The sequence below is a fragment of the Falco punctatus genome (assembly GCF_963210335.1).
Source record: "Falco punctatus genome assembly, chromosome: 3".
NCBI classification, from domain to species: Eukaryota; Metazoa; Chordata; class Aves; order Falconiformes; family Falconidae; genus Falco; species Falco punctatus.
The window spans coordinates 15,776,609-15,800,967 of NC_137582.1; the positions used below are offsets into that span (position 1 = coordinate 15,776,609).

General features: G+C 37.2%; 1 protein-coding gene across 5 annotated transcripts in view; it reads left to right on the forward strand.

The window, feature by feature from the left end:
* Positions 1-24,359, forward strand: part of ASAP1 (ArfGAP with SH3 domain, ankyrin repeat and PH domain 1) — a 161,300-nt gene that overhangs the window by 59,872 nt on the left and 77,069 nt on the right. For all 5 annotated transcript variants that reach the window (XM_080379588.1, XM_080379585.1, XM_080379589.1 and 2 more), the window contains one exon: positions 17,131-17,203. In XM_080379588.1, the coding sequence (XP_080235714.1) occupies positions 17,131-17,203 (73 nt within the window). The remainder of the gene's footprint in view (positions 1-17,130; positions 17,204-24,359) is intronic.

Genomic DNA, 24,359 nt, shown 5'->3' on the forward strand with positions numbered 1-24,359 from the left:
CTCAGCCGTTCATCTTCTTATAACTATTGTGAAATGTACCATACAATTGCATCCACCATGGGAGATAGTAATCTACAGTTGCTATCAACTACTGTATTATGTGTCTTTAACTATGACTTCTATTTGTGTACGTTACACAAACTATATGTAACGTTGGCATTAAATCACTCTAGTTCCAAATTTTGGAACTCTCCAATTTTGTGATTAACAAGGGTTGCCTTTTATGCTTATTCAGTATATAACTAGAGTTCGAATATATTCCAAATGTGAATGCTTAGAAAAATAGTTCTTTACTGAACCTTCTATTTATATTCTGCATGTGAATGAGCTGAAGGTTTTCTTACTTTCTTCCTGGTATTCGGGCAGAATACAAATCAGCAATAGGATTTTTTTTTTGCATCATTGCACACAGCTTCCTTTTCTGTTGCTCCATTCTATTTGTGTCCTGCCTTCAGCTTTGCTCGAATACAGCCTTTAGCATTCTGTGCAGTACTAGCTTCCAGAGAGCCAAACAATGCGACGTTCATGAAAGCTTTGAAAGACTGCAGTTGCCAGGTGTAGGATTTACTCTGTTCTGGCTGCCCACTGGTAACTTGTAATAAACCAAGACAAAAATAGAATCCCACGATATTCTCTTGTGAATTCACAAGGGAAGATTTATGGTCATGGGAATGTAAGTGTCTTTGCTTGGCCCATGGCTGTCTCTAACCAAGGTGAGAAATGGATGCTTATGGAAAGAGCGTTGGAACAGTGTGCAGTGATATTTATCTTGGTACGCTGTTCCACTGGTTTATGAACAGGGACGTTTTGAGCTGGAGTTCCATAAAAGCTGTTGCAATTGAACCAAGGCTTTCTGACTTAAAGGCAACATCACTACCATGTCTTTTACTGTTTCTGTTTTCCCTAACCTCAATTTAATCCAAACCTGTGACGATGTAAACTGAAATTTTGTTGTGGTTTGCCTGGTAGATATTCACCAGTAATATTCCTTTTTTTTTTTTTTTTTTTTGTGCGTGTGTCAAAGTAGATGCTTCTCAAATGTGGCATACCTTGTTGTCCTCATTGGTAAAGAGATCAGTAAAAGGGCTGAACTCAACGTGGTGGATTTCTTCAGTGTCTGATGCACCAAGATTGTTTTCAAAACTATATGTATAAAGAGAATCTGTATTAAAAATGTTAATCTTAAAAGGCTAGGAGCTAGCTTAATAATAGCTCATTTTTCTGTAAAGGCTTGTAGATTTTATTAAAACAAAATGGCTTTCTGAAAAGACTTTATATTTTTAGTGTTTCAATTAGATGCCTTAGTTTAGTAAATTTCCATTCACTGCATAAAGACTGGATGTTCTGGAATAATGTAAAGTTAATTGAATTTCACTCTTAATGGGTATAGGGCAAAAGATACAATATCAAACAGCTGTCCTTGTAAGACTGGCAGTAAATCACAGCTTTTCTATGTCTGTGAAAACAAACATTCTGTGGTCTGTACAAGAAACAATCGACTTTCATTCTCTTTTGAGTTTAAGACATACTGTAAAGTATACAATGGACATTTGAACAAATTTTTCACTTTAAGTTTAACCATTTTGTTTTGCTAGAGCATATCAATATAGTTTGTGAAACATGGACTAATGTCTAAGGGCTATGTACATTTAGAAACCAAAATGTATAAAGTGTTTTGTTGGTCCAGTGAACGTAATGGTTCAGTTAATACCATACTACTTAATTATTGCTAAACCTTTCAGCAGATCTTCCCCCTTTATATGTAAACAGCTTTTGGGGGTTTTGCAATGATGGCCGGTATTCAGATCTGAAGAAAACAAAAGCTGTATGAAGGAAGAGGAAGAGTTGTCCTTGTTTGCTACAGGACTTTTTGGGTTTTTTCCAGTTTCTTACTGAGGTTTGTCTGTTGCTTGGTGTTGTGCTTATATGGTTATTTACTGGTGAATTCCTTCACTTTGCTGCTTACATAACAGAAATACCATTAGTGAGTGGAAGAACAGCTGTGCTGGGATAGTCCAGAAGTTGATAAAAGCCTATGATCTTTTCTGATGCCATCTGCTGTTGGTGACAAGTGAAGAGTGTAGGAAAAGGGCAAACGTGTTAGGGGTACCTTCTCCAATGTAATCTCCCAGTCTCCAGTAACTTGCAGTTCAGGGTATGGCAGAACAAAGGTGTTGAATTTATATTTAATGGCCATGTTGAATTTCTCCTCTATGACTTTGTCCTCCTTGTTTTTGTTTTTAGGGTTTTTTTGAGGTATATAAAATTTTAGGATCCATAAGGAGATCCACAGCTTACCATATGCAGTGCAAAGCACTATACTGTTGCAGCACTCTCCAAACCAGCTGGCTGCAACATGGTCTTTTACCATCTCATACCAACATCTCTTTATGCCAGTCCCTCTGCTGCCTTCTCCTGGTCTCCCCTCACCCAGGGTGCTTGTTCTCTCTCCTCTCTTCTCTCTGCTTCTTCCTCCTCCCTCTTCCGTGGCTGCCCAACCTCTTCACAGAACCAGCCACACCTGCACCTTATCTACATTGGCCAACCCTCTGCCCCTGAAACTAACCCACAGCTGTATGTTATCAATGATAATTAACTCAGCTTCATTCTTCTACACTATACTACTTCTATTTTTTTCTAACTTTTATTTTGAATTTGGTACCTGCTAGTTTGTTTTAAAGTCCTCTGCCCTTTGTGTTGGAATAGGCTGTGTTCAGCCATTGGGTATCCAGTTTGCCATTAGGGGTTTTTACAGGCCTGTGAGGTCAGGCAGGGTTCTTGGTCTCTACCTTGCCACGTGCTCATCTCCAGAGGTGTAGGTTATGCCTGCTGTGGCTTCTCTGCAGAGATCTGAAGGGTTGTGCTTTACTCTCTCAGGTGATAAGGAGGAGTGGGTGGGACTTTTGAAGGGGCTGCTCTGCAAAAGGAAATTCAAGGTAAAATATTTCTGGAAAAGCTACTGTCAATTTCTACAACTTCTGTTGCACCACTTAGTGTTTTCTTTCTGCTTAATTGTCTATCCAGGCCAGCTTCTGGGCTTTAGTTCCAAATGTGCCTTTACTAAATAACGCCTTCTCTCTGGGCAAGAAGTGTGCTGAGAGCAAGTGCTGCTTGCTTGGAGTGATGTGTGGTGCAGGGGATAAATGGCCCTGTAAAAGGGGCAGGAGGTATTGAAACTAGGTTACTAGAGAGTTAATAATACAGCACACTGGAAGTTGCATGAAGTGCTTTGTAGATTTTGTTCAATTGGTATCGTCAAGGGGAGTAATTCTCTATAGCTGCAAATTCAAAACTTCAGTCCGTACTTCAGCAATGGTTTATGCACTTGTGAAGATCCTGAGAAAAGGCATAAGGAGCTCCAGTTTGTTACTCTAGTTTAGATAGTTGACTGAGTTTCTGAAGGATATAACTATTTTAAAGTCAAGAGAAAGAATGTGAAATTAAAAAAGGAAATCTGTAGTCTCAGTCACCCCTGCTGGCAAAAGAAAAATTGAATTTAACTCCTACATGCATTAATATTGCAGCTTTGCAAGGCTGGTTTCGAGGGATCTAAGTTTTGCAGTCTCAAAGTGTATCTTCACAAATCAAAAGTAGGTGGAATGCAAGGGATGCCAGGGAGATGGAACAGATCTTAATGTCGTTAAAATATTAAATAACATCTGTTTTCTCAGGTTATGGTCACATGGCAATTTTAATCTGTTATAAAAAACTTGTGCATCCATTGAAAGGGGTGGAGCCCCCACATGTGTAGTTGCCCTTCTCTGTGCCGGCCATAATGCACAGAAAAGGCAATTTTCATCTGATGTCATTTCTTGACTTTGTGGTTTTCTGAACGCTAGCGTGCTGGCACAGACAAGGTAGTGGGAATGAGTGGTTGGTAGAGGGAAACAAGGAAACCCATTTTTTAGGTCCTGTGGGGCAACAGAGATTTCCACAGAAACTTGCCGTAATACCTGTTGACCTGTTGCTTCTGGTCATACTAGACCAACTGGAATGTGGAATGCTGTTGATTCTAACTTTCATTTGCTTAACCACTTCAACTTTCCTGTCCAAATTTTCACGATATTACTTACCATTTTTTCTATACATTCGTTCTGTATTCCAGAAAGTCTTTTAACCATACGTACACATGTAGCATATAGGACATCTGTTGTATTTTGTTGACATCTGAAACAGTTATTTCCTAAGAAAAAGGAGGGAAAAAGGCCTTCATTCATATGCTTTTGCTAAATTAAATTGCATTTAGAGGTTTTAAATTTGTATTAATGAGCACAATGAAGAAACTGCAGAAATGTAAAAATGAAGAAAGTATCTTTGTGGCTAAGTAGAAGTGTTCATGAAAAGGTGCTGCATTTATTGGTGATAACATTAGGTCATATCCCATAACATCTAAGTCTAAGGGTGTTTGTCAAAAGAGTACACTGTTGCATAAATTTAGAAGTTTGCTCTGTTCATAGCTGCTTCTTTACAACTTTGTGAGAGCTACTGTGCCCTTATTTAATTTTAAAATAACAGCCTATTAATCTGTTGTTCTAGTATCTCTGTCTAGTTTTTATGTAAAATCATTTGTCAATTTTGTAAGCTTCTTGAGTATCTTTAAGACTGATGTTGATATGTTAATTTTACTTAAGCACTAACTGCATCCATTAGGATTAGCTAATATAATTTTTAGAGTAAGCTGGAATGAATAAATTGGTTTTGAGAACCAAGCTAACTTTAATATAAATGTCATAAATTAGTGATTTTAGTATTAGTCTTAATTTTGTGCATGTGGGAGAGGATTGTGTAGTTAAAAGAAAAAATCATTGGCCTAAAATATGAATAACATAGTTTCTGATTAAATATACTTTATTATGTAATTACTGCTCTTTTGGGTGGGTTTTAAATTATGCCATTGCTTTGTCCTATGTTTAAGTGTAACCTATATTTTCTGGTTACATATTATACAAGTATGAAAAGCTTACATGGTAATGATCAGCTTTGTCCATGCACTCTTGTTACCCTGTGGTAGCAGTCATGGTTTTCATTAGCTTTCCCAGATTCCTTTCTTGATCCTGAATCATAAATTATATTCCTTTTTTTAGAGAAGAATATTGCCAACCTTTACTCTTTCAAAGTGATATATATCCTCTTCAGCTGTCAGTGCTATTTAAAAAAAAACCAAAACAAAACACAACCAAAGCAAAATAAACAAATTAAAAACCCAACAGTATTTTCCTTTTCACTGGTGTTTTCTGATTCTTCCTGTAAGCAAAAGTGTTGTTTGCAAACTTATTTTGCCCGGAGTGATTTACTTTATATTGTAGCTAATCCTGCCAGAAATACTGTTTGTTGATTTACTGCAGCTGATTCTACTTTCACCTTCCTTGCTGCTTCTTGGAGAAGACAGGGTCCAGGAACCCATGTGTTAGGTGTTTGTATGATCCCCTTAAATAAGTAGTAATTATTTGAAGTGTGGATGTAGGAATGCCCCTTCCAAAGAGGGAGGTGAGAGTAAACAGACTGAAAACCTCTTTCCCTACAATATCTAATATCACAAGAAAATTATAAACTGTGAGCATTTTGGAGGTTTGTTGGTTTGGGGTGGGGGTGTGTGTGTTTTGGTTTTATTGTTTGGGGTTTTTTTTTCTCCAAGCAAAATAAATTAAAAAGTCATCTAGCATCTGGCTGTTATTGCATAAACTACTGGTGCCCTTAGTAGAGCAAGAATATTGATTTCCAAGAAGTTAATACTTATTGCTGTGTTTAAGGTCCTTTTTATCTATGATTCACTATATGTGAGTTATGTACAAAGCCTGTGTTTTATCTGACAAGAATGTGCTGAAATATTTTACAGAGTAGAGTTTGGTGCACAGTTGTTTGATATTCAGTGAGGATGTATGCCTGGGAGTCTAGCACAGATGTTAGCAAAAGTCTTTTTAAGCCCTAGCTTGAGGAAGAGAAGGGTGACGGTGCGTGGTCTTCTCTACTGAACTTGAACCTTCTACTTAGCTGCAGCATATCTGGGGAAAATGTTATCTTCGACTAATTTTTGCTTTTGAATCTGTGGAATCTGAATTCTTTAGAAGCCCCAGGTCCTCAGTCACCTCCCTTCTAGCTGATTCCTAAAACTCTTCCCTTCCTGAAAACACTACTGTGTTTTTGCTAATGTACATGCATCACTGCGCCTCCAAAAATGATTAAACAATGTAATTGAAAAGTGTCATAAATCTGGGATTATTTTTTTGGCACTTATAACTCTTTTGTTAGGGAGTATTTTTGCTTGGCTAGTAGCATGACTGTATACTCATTTTATAAATGTGGCATTACTTACATTAATATTAAATTAAACCTGATCAGACCAATCAGTTGCATTTTCTAAATGGAATGCAGTGCAGCTATTTTTAGATCTGACAGTATTTTAAAGAAAGTTGTTGCTAGTGTAATTTAGTTGTATTTATAATCTTGGCTGTAAGTTATGTCTGAAGCTTAATATTGTTAAGAAAACTTACAGAATATTCTCCAAGGGCATCTGTTCTCTAATGCAATCTTAAAAGAGAAGTAACATAGGACTGTTCTTAGCAAACACAATAGTATGTTAACAGGTGCCGTGAAGTAGCAGTTTGCTTGAAAAGCACTCATATTTTTTCCTAATGTACTGGAAATTACTGCTGAATTCTTTTAAGTTTCATTGTTATTTTAAAACAATACCTTTAAAATCAGGACTGTAAAGTGTTCTTCCTATGGAAGGGAAAGTGGTAGCTTCTGTGTTGTCCCAATGACTTTGTCAGGTCATAGGCACAGTTAAGGCAAATTAAGGTTACCTTTACGTGGTAGGATTTCAGTGGTGTTAGTGTATCCTTTTCTTTCACCCTTGACTGTTTGCTATAGCTTATGTGTTTGTACGTAGACAGAAATTATTTTCCAGACTTAACCAGTTTGCTAATGGTCAAAATGTGTGCCAGCACCTTCAAAATAAACCCTGGGGAATCTAACTAGATTATAGGTTTTTGCTTTAGGTTGGATATCCTTTCTCATTTCACTGTATTTTACTTGTAGATGGAGAAAGCAGATCTCACTCTGGTATTAAGTTTATATATAGACTTATTCTACTAATTAAAGGATTTATATCCTTACATGCTATGTATTATACACATGTTAATGGGTTGGGTTTTTTCAGCCTATATTGCTTTTAGAGGTCTGTTGGGTTTCTGTACCACAGTGAAGATGAGTTGTGCATCTTAGTTTTCTAATGTACACTTATGATATTTTTGCATTTTGATCAAAAGAAACGAAAGACAATGTAGGACAAAGTATTGGTTTTTAGATGAGGTTTGTGTTATAATAATAGAATTGACTATTCTGATTATATTGTTTATTTTCCTGTAATATCCCCCATTAAATTCAGTATTTTCAGAGAATGTGTTTGTATCAAAGAACATGACGTTAAAATACAAAATGAACTCTCATGTTTCATATCTAAATTGTGCTTTTGTCTTTTTATTTTCTTCTTCCTTTTGGAAAGGGAGACTCAAACCCCTCCTTGTGCATTCTGTCAATCTCTAGCCAAAGTCTAATCGTAATGATTAGAAACAGAACTCCTGTTGTATATTATACTACTTCCATTTTTAACTTTCACCTTAAAAACAAAAAAAAATTGAATGTGTGCTTATTTTCTAGAATTTTTCTAGACTGTTTCTAGATTTGTTGTTCTCCCTTTGTTGTGGCCCTAGAGCAGCAGCCTACCTTATACACTGTAAGAAGTATTAGATGGTAGATTCCTAGCTGGTCATTGGTGTTTAGCTCTAAATTTCATAGTAAGTGGTGGTGGTTACAGGTTTAACATGATGTAAGGTGAAGTCTCAAGTCTGTCATCATAGTGTTCTCCAATAACAGAATGAAACTGAGCTGTAAGCAGTGTCCCAGAGTACTGTAGTTGTCTTCAAGGTCTGTGTTGTAATGGAAATCCCATTTATTGTATTTTATTTTTAAATTAATGACACTCTTGAAATCTGAAGCTTGGAACAAATAGACACAATTAAATATATATATCTCTTACATAAAACAATTTTAATACATTAATATAGCTGCTTTTTCTCTCTGAACGGAATAATTCTGAAATGGAATATTGCAGTCATGCATCAGTATATGCATTTAAGTATTTCTTCATGGGTTAGGAGAAGGAACATGGGTTGCCTCTGTTCTTAGAGGACCATAACCCACCCACCCATCCTACCCATCCAATGATGCAAATTTTTAAAGAAGAAAGGGTTTATAATTTTGAAATGGCTTGGTCTACCATGAATATATTTCTGATGTCCTTCATGTCTCTGCTGCTAGCTGATACCAGGTATTGATAAATAACAATACTGATTGAAATGTAGAGAGCTAGGAGATGTGAGTGTACAATGTAATTGCAGCACCACTGTGAAGCTGGCAATGGCTGAGTGAGGGAGTACTTTATTTGTCCTTGAGTGTCACTTTTGAGCTTCTGTAACATTCATAGAATCGCTGTATAAGATTTGAAGAATTTTGCTGCTTGAGAAGGTGGTAATAATTCTATCTTAAGAGTCCTGATCTAGTGCATCTTCCCTCCCTGAGTAGAGTTACTGGGATAACAGCTTAAATACCAAACATACTGCAAAATATTTGGGATTTCAAAAGAAGAAGAAAGAGTTAACATGGGAGGAAAATACTTTATGGTATTTAACTTTGGTGCAGTAACTGGAGAGCTTTCCTGTTAGTGAAATATACAGTCAAATCTGGGGGTGGGGGGAGCAATTCTCCAGAGACTTTTGCACTTTTTTCTGGTCCAAGTTGCTAAGAATCACATTTCTTTCTAATAAATCTAGGTCTGCTAGCACATCTATTTAGTGCGTTTCTGTTTGTTGCTTGCATGTCATGTTCTCGTCAGTTTGCTTCCTTGTGAAAGACTTTACCTCAACTATTTGCTGTCTTCTGATGTGTTTATTTTTTTATTGTTCTAGAAAATAAATAATCTTGTTCTGTTTTGGACTGTTCTGAATTGCATTTAGTTGTCTTTTGCTGATAAGCTTTTTAAGTTAGATTTTTGTTGAATGAAAATGGCGCTTTATAGTGGATTGGGTTTTCAAATTACAAGCATCTTCAATAAATTAATAAAAAATTTCATTTAGATGCTATTTCTATGGAACTGTATATTTGTATGCTGGAAAAAAGGATTTTGTAGGGTAGTATTTGGTAGCCAATACTCTCACTCGAAGTAATGTATTTCCACTGGACTTTGAAAAAAGCGTAAGGAGAGGTTTGCGAGAGAGAGCACAGGTACAGAATAGGCTTCTGTTTGTTAGATCATTCCCTTTGTGCTTTTAAAGCAGTATTTAGTAGATTGCTAATGTGCACAAGAAGAATCAGCTCGGGGTGGGGGTGGGGGGGAAGATTGTCAATATGCCATGACTTGCTAAAAAGTAGAGCACAACAGTACTACTTATTTTTAAACACAGAAGCATTTGTAATGTAGGAAGGCTCTTCTATTTGTGTTCTGTGCAACCACTTGCTAGTGCTGTGCAGCTTTAATGCTAGCAAAAATGGTGTGTGCAACTTGAGAATCTTGGACGCAGTGGTATCTTCAGGAGCTATGGGGGGCCTGGCTATGGGTTTGCTGGTTTCTGAGCTTTAACTGTGTATTACCCTGTTAATCATGCCAGTGTGTTTATCTGCTGCTGGAGTAAGACATAGGTAAAATTGTGCTGCAGTGACCTGAAAAGTGGTGAATCTTCTTCACTGGTTTTGCTGTCTTAGGCTTCTAATTAGTACTAGTAAAGCTGACTAGTATAATCAAGTGAGTCTGGATATAGTGAATGATAGCTGTTCAACATACCGTGTTACTTCATTGTATGTTGTTGCTAGCTTAAAGGTAAGAACATTGGCACTAAAGTAACTGTGGATGCCCCATCATGCCCAGAGAAGCTGTGGATGCCCCAGCATCGGCACTGTTCAAGGTCAGGTTGAATGGGGCTATGTGTGACCTCATGTAGTAAAAGATGTCCCTGCCCATGGTAAGGGGTTGGACTAGATGGTCTTTAAGGTTTCTTCCAACCCCAAACCATTTCTGTGTTATTTATTACTGAGATTAGTTTCAACCCAGTGGCAGCTGTTTTAGACCCAGTGCCGGTGGAAGAAAATTTTATATCTGTAACTAGATGTTTTCAGGTGTTGCCACTACCTGTGGGCTTTTCAGCATCTCCTGCACAATAGAAGTTAGGAAATGAATCTGATCTGTGTCATCATCCTATCTGGAAACAAATCTCATAGTTTTATTTTTCAGTTATCTCTAAATATACCTTATGCACAAAATGAGCTAAACTCAGAAATACTAATGTAACTCAACTGACAACTTAAAGGAAGTAACTGCCCAAAATATTATTAAATATTCCCAGATGTGTCAGAGTGTGCACAAGATCAAATATCAGCTGCACGCTCATTAGGAAGAATGCGATGCTAACTTCCTATTATCTAGGAGTAATCCTACATAGATAGCAATTAGTGTCTACATTCATGCTTTTGCAGAAAAGGAGTCTGGTTGCAAAGAAGGGTCCAATAGACCAATTGTCAAGACAATTACAATTAGCAATGCTGGATGACTTAGAGATTTTACAAGCAGTATCTCCTGGGCTTCCATTTGAGTAATATTGGAAGAATAATTCAGTGACTGTTACTTTTGCAACTCCTTTTTAGAGATCACACAAATGAGTTTGCTCATCTAATGTGACCTTTACAGCACCGTAGGGCTGATGAGTTTTCTCGTGCATGCTGGTTTGGAGAGAGGCTCTGCGTTGCATCAGGCCATGTAACCAACAGTAGATGTGAGGGAAGTTCATCTGATGGGATGGATCTCTGTTAAGCTTTGGCATTACTTGGAAAAATTATTTTCTGGAAAAACATATTTCCTAAACTTGATTACTTATGCTATTTTCATTAGTTATGGTTAAAATACTTCAAGCTTCCAATTTTTAAGAAAATCACAATTAAAAAAACATTATCTTTTAATTTGTCTTATTTTGGGAGTAGCTGGTACATGATGGGGTACAAAATGATGTTGGTGGCAGTTGTTACAGTGATACGTGCGTGTTGATGTGGTGTTTTGGTTTGCTTTCTCTTATTTGGACCCTTTGGGTTTTTAAGTAATTCAGGACAAGTTCAGACTGTGCCTGTCTATATCAATCTTTTGCACAAAGGGATTAAGTGTCTCTAGAAAATTATTTACTCCTCTATTTTTGTCCTCCAGATATGTGTGGAGACCAACAATCGGAAACAGATTTCACAGTGGTGACTGGCAGGGCTGGTACAAATGGAGCGGGGAGGGAAGGACAGGAAGGGTGGTTTGAATCACATCTCCTTGTACAGAATTAAGTGATTTTGGTAGTCTGCTCACTTCTGAATAGGTAAACTACAGGAGACTCTTACCAACTCTTCTGGTTATATTTCACTGGGGCAAGTCTGGCGTTTTGTCTTGTTGCAATTTCACTGGCATGTAATAACTTACTAACCTGTCTAGCCTGCGTTTATTATCCATCCGATGAAGTTTGGATTTTATTGAGAAGAAAACTGATACTGGTGTTGAACAGCTGTAACTTTGTAAGGTGCCATTGCTCTACTTTGTTACATGACCAGGGCTTGAGCAGACGGCAAGCCTATTTTCTAGCACAGACAATAGTAACTGTCAGTTACTTCAGTGCCAGGTTAGATTAGTATGTAAACTGATAAGTGAAAGACTGACTACTTTTAAGGGACTTTTAGTCCCTTGAAACCAATATATCATCCATGTATTTTCTGTGAAATAATTAATCTTGTATCTGACAACACGTGCATGTGACTACCAAGCGTTCATTGTACCTTTGTGTATATAACCTCAAATATTTTATACTTCACATGGATTGCTTTTTAACATACAAAAATAATTTCTTAAAATATATAGAGGCAGTTTGTCATGAGTGGGTAGGTTGTGCATGCTCTAATAGCCTTCAAGCTTCTGTCATAGTATTTTAAACACGACAAACCTGTGTTTAAAACATTTCTTTTGGTATAATTTTTGTGGATGGATTTTGGTAGTGGGTAGGACATGGAATTTTTTTAGAGAAAACCTCCTACAAAGGGGGTTAAATTCTAAACTTTCTCTGATATTAGGATGAACAGTTTGTTCCAGTTGGAAAACTAATCTCGTCTGGATAATAATCTACTTGAAGGGATGAATAACATATGTTGGCATATTAATATGATTGTCAGTGTCTTGAGCCCCTCTTTTTTTATTGTAAGGCTGAAACAGAAATCAGTGGTGTTTCTTTCCTCTTCAAATTTTGAAGGTTTGAAAGGTATACAAAACACCTTTGATATTTTAGTAGATCTAGTGGACTGAAGGGGCCATAGCATCCTCTGAGCAAATGCGTGCCTTTAGGATGATGCTGATTTCTAGAAGACCTAAATTTAATATGAAGACTAAGCACTTCTGTGATCAGTTTCTGTAATAGTAGTTTTACATCAGTCAAGAAAGGAAGATTTTTGTGTTGCTCAAACCATGCTTTTCATGTTGATCAGCAATTAGTATATCAAATATTAAGTATGTTCTCCACTATATAGACTTTTACATAAACACACATGCACACAAATATATCTATAAGAATAAAAGGACACAAGGTTCTAAAGAAACAGTTGTCTGTCTAAATGAGTGTTTGGCCGTTTTTAGGACATTAAAGACGGATAGCAATCCAGAATCTAGCACTTAACACACTACATAGTGGTATAACTTCTGGTTTAAAAATTAGTAGCTATTAAAACAGAGCATGGCCCAAACATAGAAATACCCTTTACTGAGAAGGGAAATAGAAATACCCTTTATTGAGAAGGGATCAGGTTCTAGAGGGTTGAAGAGGGTCTGTGCGAACTGCAGTGCACAGCTCTGCTTCTTCTAGTGGAGGGGACTACGGTGTGGTTATGGGATGTCAACATAAGCCCTCTCTGACCTGATACTGACTTGTGTGCTGTCTTATGCTGGTAAAAGTGTGTGTGCAGCTACCCAGTGATCTGTATCAGTGAAACGAACCATTGGGAGGACTCACCTTCCCTTCACCCCAAAATTAATTTGGTTTCCTCAGGTGGACAAGTTTTGAAATTTTTATATTGGTATGAATAGTTACTGGTAAATGTACATCTTATGACGGAGGATGCTGTGAGAAGTCTTGCCTCTGAATGTGAAACGGTAGCTGTAAGTACCAATTTCTGTCAATGTGCAATGCACTGATGGAAGGTGAGCTAGATCCAGAGTGCTTAAAAGGAACCCATGGTTTTCATGGAGCTGAGGTCACCGCAGCAGCTCCTGAACTGGTATGAAGAAGGAGACACTGGTTTCTTCAATAGTATAGATTTGAACTAGGTTGGTGGTTTGGAATTGCAGGCTGGGTCCAAAGTAGCTAAATTTCAGCAGAAAGGAGAAATTAAATCTGGGATGCCTGTCTGCAAGATTCCAAACGGATTGGTTAGAAGAGCTGATCTTGCGTGATAGGGAGGTTTTCTTCTTGAGCGTAAGCTTGAATACAAGGGAATGCAGGAACACAAAGCCTTGACAGGGCATATGTCAAACACCATGCACTGCAAATCTGCCGAGTATGAGAAGCAAGGAGCTTTCCTTGTTTAATTTTATGTAAAACAGATTACATATGGTGCTGGCAGGTTTTTTTCTTCATTTCTTCACTAATGCCTCAGGTGTTTTTGTGAACACTAATTTTGCATTATTTTGAATCAGGATGGAGCTTGTCTTCAAAATGACCATTTTCAAGAATAAAGCTTTATTCAGCCAAGGAGGCAGCAAATGTGTGTTGCAGGTACCTTTAGTAAATAATCTGTCTTTTCAGAATGCGTAAGAAGGTAAGAAAACATTCTCCCAGGGAAGTTAAAAAGGCCTCCTGGGAGGTGGTATTACAGGAATGAAAAAAATAAAAAAGCATTTTCCAGGAATGAGTGATGAGGAGGAAGAGTTTAGTATGTAGGAAAGAGTGCATCTGAGTACCTAGAGATTGTCACAGAGACTCCTGGGTTCTCTGAGGCATTGTAGCTTTCAATAATACAAATGTATGTCACTTCTACTGAAAGATCAGTTTTTGTGTTTTCTAAGATGGGAGTAAAAATATTTAGTATTCTAAAAATTAACGAATACTGCAAAAGCATGCTTTTACCTAATGGGGAAAAGCAAGGCTGTTCCTGTCTAGTTTAACGTAGTTAAAAGGTAATGTTACTCTGCAATAATAATTGAATTGGGTATTGAGTGCAGCTTAATTCCTTTACAGAAGAGTACAGCTAAAAATTATTAGCTAAAGACATTCAAGAGGAATGTAATATATTTGGAAACAAACTACCTACAGTTTTATAAAACAAACAAAAAAAAACCAAACCAAAAAAACCCACGCAAAACCCCCTAGATTACAGTTTTTGTGTACCTAGAATCCTACATAGCATCGGGTTCCTTGTGCAGAGGCATTTTGAACTCTACCCTGGTGTACGGTTAAAAGTGCACGTGGATTTGTTTTATGTAGGGAGTTTTGGACTAAGTAGACTAGTTCACATAAAGCTTGTATTTGCAAATATAAAAATACAAAATTGGACTGTGATGTCATTCTGACTTAGATCACTGGCTCCTTCAGGCAGTGGATGTCATCTCTGTATATTGCTTTACTCAGTGATTGCTCTCTTAAAATAATGAATGTTCCCTCCTGCTTCCACATTAATGATTAAATTTAATTCTATATCAAATCCAATTTGGAAGAGTTTTCTAATCTCTTTGTCCTAGCCTTCTAGATTGATAACTTTAGGAATAAGTACCTCTTTCTTGGAGTTTTTGTTGGTTTGGGGTTTTTTTCCTCCTCCTGAGTGTCCAGTTTGCTTCAATATTAGAAGTTAGGTACAACGTTTTCTCTCTGAATCTCATCAGTGTTAACCATTGTCTTTCTTCAAAAATAATGGCTTCAAATTCTTATACTATCCTACATTCAAACTCTTGGTAAGACAAATGAATCATGATTTTTTTTTTCTGGTCATTGAAGGTGGAGGGAACTTTGGTAGAAAATGATAACAACTGTCTGGCATAGCATGCAGGCAGAAACAAATGTTTTTGACAGCATTCACAAAGGAACCTAAGGAGAATCACTTGCTGTGCACTGTCTTGAAAAGGAACACAGTTTTGAATATTTTATTAAATTTAGAAATTGTAACTCTTTCTTGCAAGTGAAAGTCAAGTAAAACCCACTATTTTACTGGGGAGCAAAGGAAATAATATTTGCAGTTCTGAATGTTTGAATCCATTGTTCTGGTGCAAACGAAACCGGAGATATATACGTGCTTCCTAATACTATTTAAATTCTGCGGTTCCAAACTTTCTCATTTTAGCTACCACAGAAGTGTGCTTTGAGAATATGGTGGTTTTCAGTTAAAGCACAGAAACACTACATTTTCTTTTTGTTACAGACTTTCATGTAGTGTTCAGCTATAACATTTTGCTTGCTTAAAACTGGGCTGCTCCAAACCGGAACTATTATATATTAATTGGTTTATCTGTATACGGGTTCCTATTGTAAGTGCGCGTACACTGAAACGCTCAGTGCTTCAAACTTAGGTAGGGCCGGTACCCTCATGTATGACTATCTCCAGTACTTAACACTCTAGTTGACCTGGAACTTCTTCTGTGGTTTTTTTTGTTTTTGTTTTGTTTTTTGTTTTTTTGAGCTTCAAACCCAGTGCAGTATACTTCAGTCATCTCAGCTTTGACAGTGAAACCTCTGCTTTTTGGTTAGGTTGGCATCACGTTGTTGGTGATGACCCTCTCTGAGGTACACCCAGCTGTAAGAATAGCTGCCATTCTGCCTTTGTCTGCCAGTTTTCAGATATCAGACCCATGGGAACCTCAAGCTGTAAGTGTTTGGATGATGCAGCTACACAAGGGTCTCTGCAATGTGAACTTTGTGGTCTGCAATAGCTGACGGGTTCAGCTGGACTGCTATACTGATGGTAGTTCTGAGTACAGGTTCTCCAGTCTTCAGTGATTTAAATGTGAATGTAATGTGGTAAACGCTTTCAGCTTCATTAAAACATGAGATTATTGATCTAACGTTACTTATATGATGGGAAATTGCCTATGATCTAAATGGGGGAAAAAATATAGGAAATAATTTAAACGTATGTTCTCCATAGATTGCAGGGGAACCATGTGCAACACGTTAAGTAAGCAGAATATTCAAAACTCATGCTTAAGTGAAGTTAACTGTGTCACTGCACGCAGTACCATTATGTGTTTTTTAAGTGTCTTGATTCTACAAGTCTTGAGTAATGTTTATTTTGATTTTATTCTTTGCTTTATCATAGTAGTTCTTTTTCACATTAGTTTGATTTCTTACACTAGATTGAGAATGGGTAGGGTGAAGTTATGTTGCTTGAAAAAGAAAGTACCGAGAAATCTAATCCTAAATTCATCATTACTTAACAACATTTTATTCTGGATTTTGAAACTACTGCAGGAAATACGAAGTTCAGAATGATGGAATCCTGAAAATGCGTATTTGAATACTGTTATTATAAATACTTCCCTTCAGTCACATTATGTTGCACAATATCAAATCTTAGTTATTTTCTTTTGATTTGCTACTTTTCATCTTCAGTATTTATAAAATTCTGTTGTGGAGTTTGGTGCAAGAGGTTAATGTGATAATCTATGTCTATAGTTGGAATGCTATTATGGGAAAAGCATAGAAGTTAAGTAATTTAGTTGTGGTAGAAAATATAGGGCTATAGTAGAAACATCTACTGACTATTTCTTGGTTTGTTTTTTTTTTTTTTTTTTTTAATATAATACAATTTGATAAATGCTTTGTTCCTTGCAAAACGAACATGTTCTCCTTTTAGCACTGTCACTACTGCTCTATTCTGCCTTCAGAGCATTTTCAGTTCTTTATTTCATCTTGAAGGGGTTGAATGACCACAGACCTTCCTGCAGGCTGATTATATTGTATCTGCAGTTTTCTCCAGCCTGAGAGGCTACTCTAGTTTGGGGGTTTCTTTTGAAATGTTATTATGTATTCTGTTAATGAATGAAGTAAATATTTAAAGTCTGTTTATTTTCTGTTATTGTAGGCATTGGATCAAGACAGAACTGCACTACAGAAGGTGAAAAAATCTGTGAAAGCAATATATAATTCGGGGCAAGGTAAGACATTGCTTTCGGTTTTGCATGAGAACCTAAGCATTTGATTCAGGTTTCTTGCAATTTATCCTGTTGAAGTGTATAGAACAAGAGATGCTCACCTGTTTAAGAGTGTTTGAACTTAAAAAATGTCTTTGTTTGCTTCTGATTATACGTCAGATTAATGTGCTCTCCAGTTCTTTGCCCTTGTATTCCTTCTCAAAAGCCTCTAGGAGAATTCCCATGGGTAAATTTTCCTGCTGTTGTAATATTTCAGTTACCTCCAACTAGAACAGTGATGAGACAGTCTCCTGGACTGAATCTATGGAGTGCACTTCTAAGTGAAATAAGAATGAGAACTTGTTCAAAAGTTTAATAAATAAATTAATAAAACAGATACCTACAGACAGATGTGTCTTTTCTTTAACACATGCTCTTCTCATAACATGTAAAACAAAAATTTATGTCTTTTCCTTCTTACCTAAAGTAGTAAAAAATTTATCATTATTTTGCTTGTTTCAAGATACTGTTGATGTTTTATTGGAGCTATAGTAATAACTGAGAGGATAGGTGGCTGGAATATGGACTGATAATCAGTTTGAGTTCAGAAACAGATTATGATCAAGCACAGATCAATATACAAATTAGATTTTTAAAATATAAAGTATAACTGGCTTCTGCCTCTGTTTCTCTTGGAAGTCTAAAAACTCTGCCAAAGGCAGACAGGGTACCAGAACTGTATACTTTCCAATAACCATCTGGCTGTAAATACTGGATTTTAGAAAAATCCCGGTTCCTCTTCCCTAGCAATAATAATCAGTTTAGCAAATATTTTCTTTATGCAGAGCCACTTCTGAGTGACCTTTAGTTTCTGTGTTGTTTTGAGTGTTGTCCCATTAATTCATGTTTGGATGTGTTGGAGATTCTTGTCTCTTCTGCCAGTCACTAATACTGTTGCCCTATTAGCACCATGTTTTAATTAGCTTTTCTGTAATATTGGTGGGTGATGAACGTTTTCCCAATAGACTGTGAAGACTGCCTGATACAAAAGTGAGAATAGTGTTTGGTACATGTTTGCCTAGTTTTATGCTTTTAGAAGTATTCAGAACCTCCAAGTAGCTTTTCTGTTTGAAAGTACCTACTTATTGAATTTCAAAACTGATGAAAACTGTAGAACACGTGAAAAATGTTCTTCCTGTTTTGAAAGATATAAATGATACTAGAGATTTTAGCTACCATTTGATTTAAGTCTTATAATAAAATATTGTAGACCATACTGTTATCATGAACTAGTTACGCTGAGTAAAAGCAGTAGAAGGTTTGTTAATGGTTTTAATTGGCTGCTTCTGCACTTAAAAAGGACCAGAAATAGTTAAGTAGATGGCTTGATTTTTGTTTTTTTTAACAAGTCTTGTTTCAAAAGTACAAGTTAGTATGAATTCTTTTGGCTCAAGAAAGCACTGTACGTTGTACTCTAGCTCCCTCTTCAGAATGCTGTGTGATAGATAGGCTACATTCTCATTTGAAAAGCTGTGCAGTAATTAATAAATATAAACTAGGGTTAGTAAGAGCAAGACTACATGTGTTATGTGAGACCTTGTAAAAATGAATCAGAAAATCAAGTGACTGAATTAAAAATCAAACTCATTTTGCCTGCTTGTACAAAAAGAATTGCTCAGCTAGCTATATTCTTATGCTTCAGTGATGAAAGTGGATTTTGTTGATAATTAACTTAACATAAAACATAGTGAAACCAGCTGTAAAAATGCATTGTCATTTTATCAGTTAAAAAAAGAATTGGGTGACTTTTATTTCAGAAGGAAGCTTCTAACTATATTTTGACAACTCAAAACTGGAACTTTGTTTTACGAATTTGATATTTTGTTAGCAGATAAGACCGTATTTAAATCACTAGAGTAGGAAATGGGTGGGGCTTTTTAAACTCCCCTGTTCATAATCTCCTTTTGAGAACTGTATCTGGACTGGTGAGAAACGGTTATTCAGGGCCGGAGAAATTCTTTTCAGTTCAGTAATCTAATTCATACTCTACCAAAAGTCATAGATAAGATTTTTTGGGGTTGTATTGGGGTTTTGGTTTTGGGGGGTTTGATCCCCACTCCCAAGTAACATTTGAACAGTGACGTTTCATGTAATGCAATGTCTCCTGCAGAATTCTTTAGAAAACCCTAGCCCTCTCGCTTGTCGGTTTGTTCCTCTTCGATGATGAGTTATGAACTGCAAGGGACTCTTACCATTACAAAGAGAGCTTAAGTGTCATCCAGATACATTTTGCTTTTTGTGTGCATTCCTCAGCCATTTGTTGTATTTAGATGTAGATCTACTGCTGTTGAAATGAAAAAATGAAAACATACCACCACAGAAATGTGGAAATCCCTTAGAAAGGTCCCATCCCTTTTTCTCTCTGTGAAAGTACTGTTTATGAAATCCAGTGAGATGTACAAACTGATACCACTTTCTCACCACTTTCTCCTTATCTGGCTTGCTGTTAATTTCTGGCATGCTAGAGTGCATCTGTAACTGGGAACCCATCTTAGTGAATGGTGCTTGAACTTAACGGAGAATCTGTTCTGACTAGCTTTCCCATAACATTTGAATTGAATTTAAACAGTAGATGGCACAATTAGTTTTGTTGTAGATTGCTCAGTAGATCTTGTTCATTAGTCCCCTCCCAAGTACAGTCAAAAGAATGTATGCAATGGAGAAATAAAAACATAAAGTCCATATCAGACCAAAGGTACTGAGCTGGACCAGCAGTTCACATGGTCTCCTGCAATGATCAACAGCAGATGCTTGAGGTGTGCATAGAAGAACAGTGCAAATTGGAGAGAATTTTTTTTAATTTTGTTTTTTAAGACTTTCTCAGCTCACAGTGATGTGAAGGCCAGGAATTACTTGAGTCATGACTGATATCATGGTGCTTGATACTTCTTAACAGACTTTTATGATTCATTTTGTCTAAGGAATCTAATTTCATGTAGATCTTCATCATTCATAGTTTTGCATCAATCTAGTTAAATGCTCCCTTGCGAAGTTGTCCCGTGCATGCTCCTCAGGCTTTAAGTCCCCTGAGAAGGAGACTGGCCCTGTCCACATCTCAGAGCATTGGCCTCAAGCCCACCAGAATGACTCATTTGACGGGAAATTGAGGGAGTTTTCCATGTTCTGGGGCATGAGAGTTGGTAGGGGGCTTTGAAGTGCCAAAGCTTGCTAGAGTAACGTAGGACTTTTTGGTGGATGAATCCAAACTTGACTCATTGTTGTCCATTCTGTGTCATGAAATAGGTTTCTGGATTGAGTTGTTTCCACAATCACCCACAATATCTCTCTTCTGAACTCAGCAGCCCTAGGGGTTTTTGAGGGTGCAGGTTTTTTTGCATGATTGTTACATAAACTGTCACATTTAATCATCCTTACTCTGTTTCTCTAAAGCAGCAGCATAGACTTTCTTTTTTTAAAACAGGGAAGAGGAGGAGTGAATTTTGGGCAACAGGGACAGGAGCTGCACACGATATTAAGGGTTTAAGCATGCTATGGCAGTGCTTATCTGCTCTATTGCATGCTGTATTTCTTAATAATTGCTGACGTTCAGCTTTGTTTTTATTGGTACTGAATGTCGAGGTCCCATAACTCCAGAACTTTGCTTTATAATGTCTAGTTATGCATTTGTTTCCTAAAGTTAGGAGTGTTTTCCCTTATGTGTTACGCTACCTAATGCACACTTTCACACATTGGACACTTACCATGACATTCCACATCTAACTTGGGAGCTACCCAGATGTGAGCCTGTTGCCGTAGACTCTGCACAATTAAAGGATGTATGTAGAGACTTCTAGGGTGAGATACATCAGACTTCCACTGCATTTGCCTTTAGGGTAAGCTGAGCTGGAACTTTTCCAATGCTGAATGTAAGGGGAAGGGCAGACCCCAAGCTCCTGTGTGGATATCTTTGTTGTAGAAATCTGTTTGAACAGATTAATCTCACATTTAGAGTCAGATTTTGTTTCTGCACCCCAATTAATTTATAATATGGAAATTTATAGAATGTGAAAGGAACAGAGCTTATCACTGTGAATCTTATTTCCTAACTCATTTATATGTTGTTAAGTGATGACGGCTTTATCACTGTTTCATATAGGACTTCACTGGGGACCTTCCTCTGTTGAGAAAATTCTTTATTCTTTCCTCCACCCCCATCTTTTAGACCTGTCTTTCTTGTGTGAGGCTCATCCCTCTTAGTTTGATTAGCTCCTTTTAGTGTTTTGGAGTGGGACAGAAATTATCAGTAATCCAAACAGATCATTTGACTTAAATTTCCTCTCCCCATATGCTTGTTGATCCCTTGAAGGAAGGAGTTTCTCGAAGCAGAAATTTATTTTTATAAAACCTGTTTCCTGTTCAGCATTTTGTATTTATCCACATGTCCACCAATTCTCTTCTGCACTGCAGTTTCTACAGATTGCCTGAGGAATAGATAAGCGTTACTGCTGTGCTGGTGCATACTTGAATTCTCAGTTCTCTCTGGAGCGCTTATTAAAAATAGCTATTATATTTGCTTCTCATTCTTCCTGTAGTATTGAGCTTCTTATAAATAAGAGGCTTTACTTTACAACTGTACGGTTTGACTATTTTATTCTTCTATATATGGGTCTAAGTGACTTGGCATTGCTCATTTTGTCAGCTTTTATGAATTCTGCTGTTAGTACTTAGATTTGGTATAAACCTTCTGAAGCGGAGCTGAAAGAAAATTCTTCCATGAGAACTTCCTCAAACATGTCAGTGATGACTACAGATGCAAAAAGAAGTCATTTACCTTTCTCGGCTGGCTTATCTCTTGGTGCTTTTGTAGTGTAGTCATCTAGAGGACCTTGCAGATTTGCTGAAATGCTCTTTGCTCTGGAAATCTTTGAAAGAGATTTTCCCTTTTCCCTTGAGCAATCTCAGTCCAGAAGGCATTGTTGTTATCAAGTCCAGATAAGAATATGGTGGTCAAATATTTTTTCCTATTATATTTTCATTAGATTTCAGCTTTGTGAAGGATGAAATGAGAAAGGATGCTTTCTGTTTTCAAATAACTTTTTTTGCCATTCTTTTTAACCTTGCCAGTTCTCTTGCTTTTTCTAAAGCCTGATTCTTTTCATGTGTGTGTGGTGTGGTTTGGGGTTTTTGTTTTTTTTCCCTTTCATAAATACAGCTTGGCTCTGATCTTGGTTAATTTTCTTCTGGCTACCTGGGGAACAAAACCATTTTATAAGTGCAACCTTAAAAGTGCTTTCAAGTTGATCAGGATTCTGAATTGTGATTTTGTGATTGTGGTGGTTGCTTTTGGGTTTTTTTGACTTAACCAGATAGGCAGAAGTAATTCTCAGTAATTTGGACATTCTGCAGGTTTCTTTGGGCATATTGTACTACGTAGTCAGTGACAGGAAGGAGCTGTGTTTGTACATTTTTTTCTTCTGTAAACTATTTAAATATTTTTTTTTTTTTATTGTTCTTCCATGTTTGCAGGGTAACCTATCTGAACACCACTGTTTTAGGCAAAGGAAATTTTAAGACTTTAATGATGTGTTTTCTAGCTCCAATACATAAAGGCAGTTCTTTAGCCTTTCTTCACAGTATTTTTTTCTTCGGTTTCCTTGCATAATATGCACAAGTAGAGATGAATTTCACCAGATTCAGAAGCATATGCTAAGACTCTGGTCACTTTTGTATGGGAAATAAACATAATACATAATGCAGTGACTTCACATACTTAACAATACTTAGCATAGTACCACAAAGTGACGGTAGGCATAGACAACTTAAGGTGACTGCATGGGGCAGCAGAACAAGGTGGGACTCAGCCCTGGGAGTCCTTAAGCCTGAGCCTCTGCAGTGCTCGGGCTCGGTCCCTGCTTTTGGGTACTGCTGTGGAGCAAAAGGCTGCTGTAAGCTACTGTGGCTGTTGTTCCTTCTTCATTTGCTTGGAGCTGCATCTTCAGATGTATTTGTATTTCCTCTTTACACATAATCCTCAATAAACATGTTAGAGTATAGAAATAATGGATCCCGTAACTGGGCCCTGCCAGCGTTTTCTCAAAACAATAGTAAATGCTGTGCTTTTCTCAAGACTTGAAGGTGTGAGTTGTGGAGAAGATGCGTATCTTTCAGCTCCAGAAAATACTACCGCTGCATCCAGTCCATTCAGTAAGTTGCTTTATACTAAATCGGCCAGTCGGCAGGGAGGTCCTGAACAGGGGCTCAGGTACTGGCTGCCTTGCCGCACCCCATCGGGGAGGGGATGGTTGGTGAGGCCCCTTGCCCTGCCCGTAGCCCCTCTGGAGGGAGCTGCTCTTGGCAGTGCGTGCAGAGCCCATCCTCTATTGTCCGTGATTCTGGCACCTCTTGGGGAGCTGCTGTCAGAGGAGGATGTCTGTCAAGGGATGCTGTTCTATTTTCATCACAGTACTGAGCTTTGTTTATGATACTGAGCAGACATGAGCAAGTTCTAGAAGACAAACATTATCTCTTGTATGTACTGTTGGCAGTATTTGTGTGTCGCTGTCTAGGGTTATCAAAGTCCTTCCTACAGTACTTGTAACTAAGGAAGTAAATATCATCATGCACGTTAGAGCTTTCTTTATGCAAAGGAATCTGTGTTTCCATGACGTACCTACAGAGAGCTTAAAGCATGTTCTTTGCTCTAAGCATATTGGTTTTCATATGTTGCATTTTAGCGTAGGCTCTGCAGCTTTAATTTCTCATCTATGTGCCTTTAAGGTCAAGTAGGGAACTATCTTAACTCTTCAGTGGAAAATACTACTTCTTTTGCTAGATATTCATTGATAATTACATAAAAATCAAAAATACATTCTTACACAGTACTTGAGGTGTGTGTGGTAATTACACAAGTACTCCTTTTACGTCGTAATCAAAGCCTTGTTTCTAGATTTAGGTGATTCGTAATCTGGATTTCATGAGGATTTCCTATATATCATTTTGGGACAATGATCTGCTTCTTGCATCCTCCTTTGAGTAATTTCTTTTGCCTTTCTCAGTTAAAGGAAACAGTTGTCTTCACCTGTTTTTCAGTATCTTTACAAAATCATTTTTTAAAATCCTCTATGAAACAACACAGTACTTAAAATCAAAATGCTAGGAAGTCTCACGGGGTTAGAAGTAC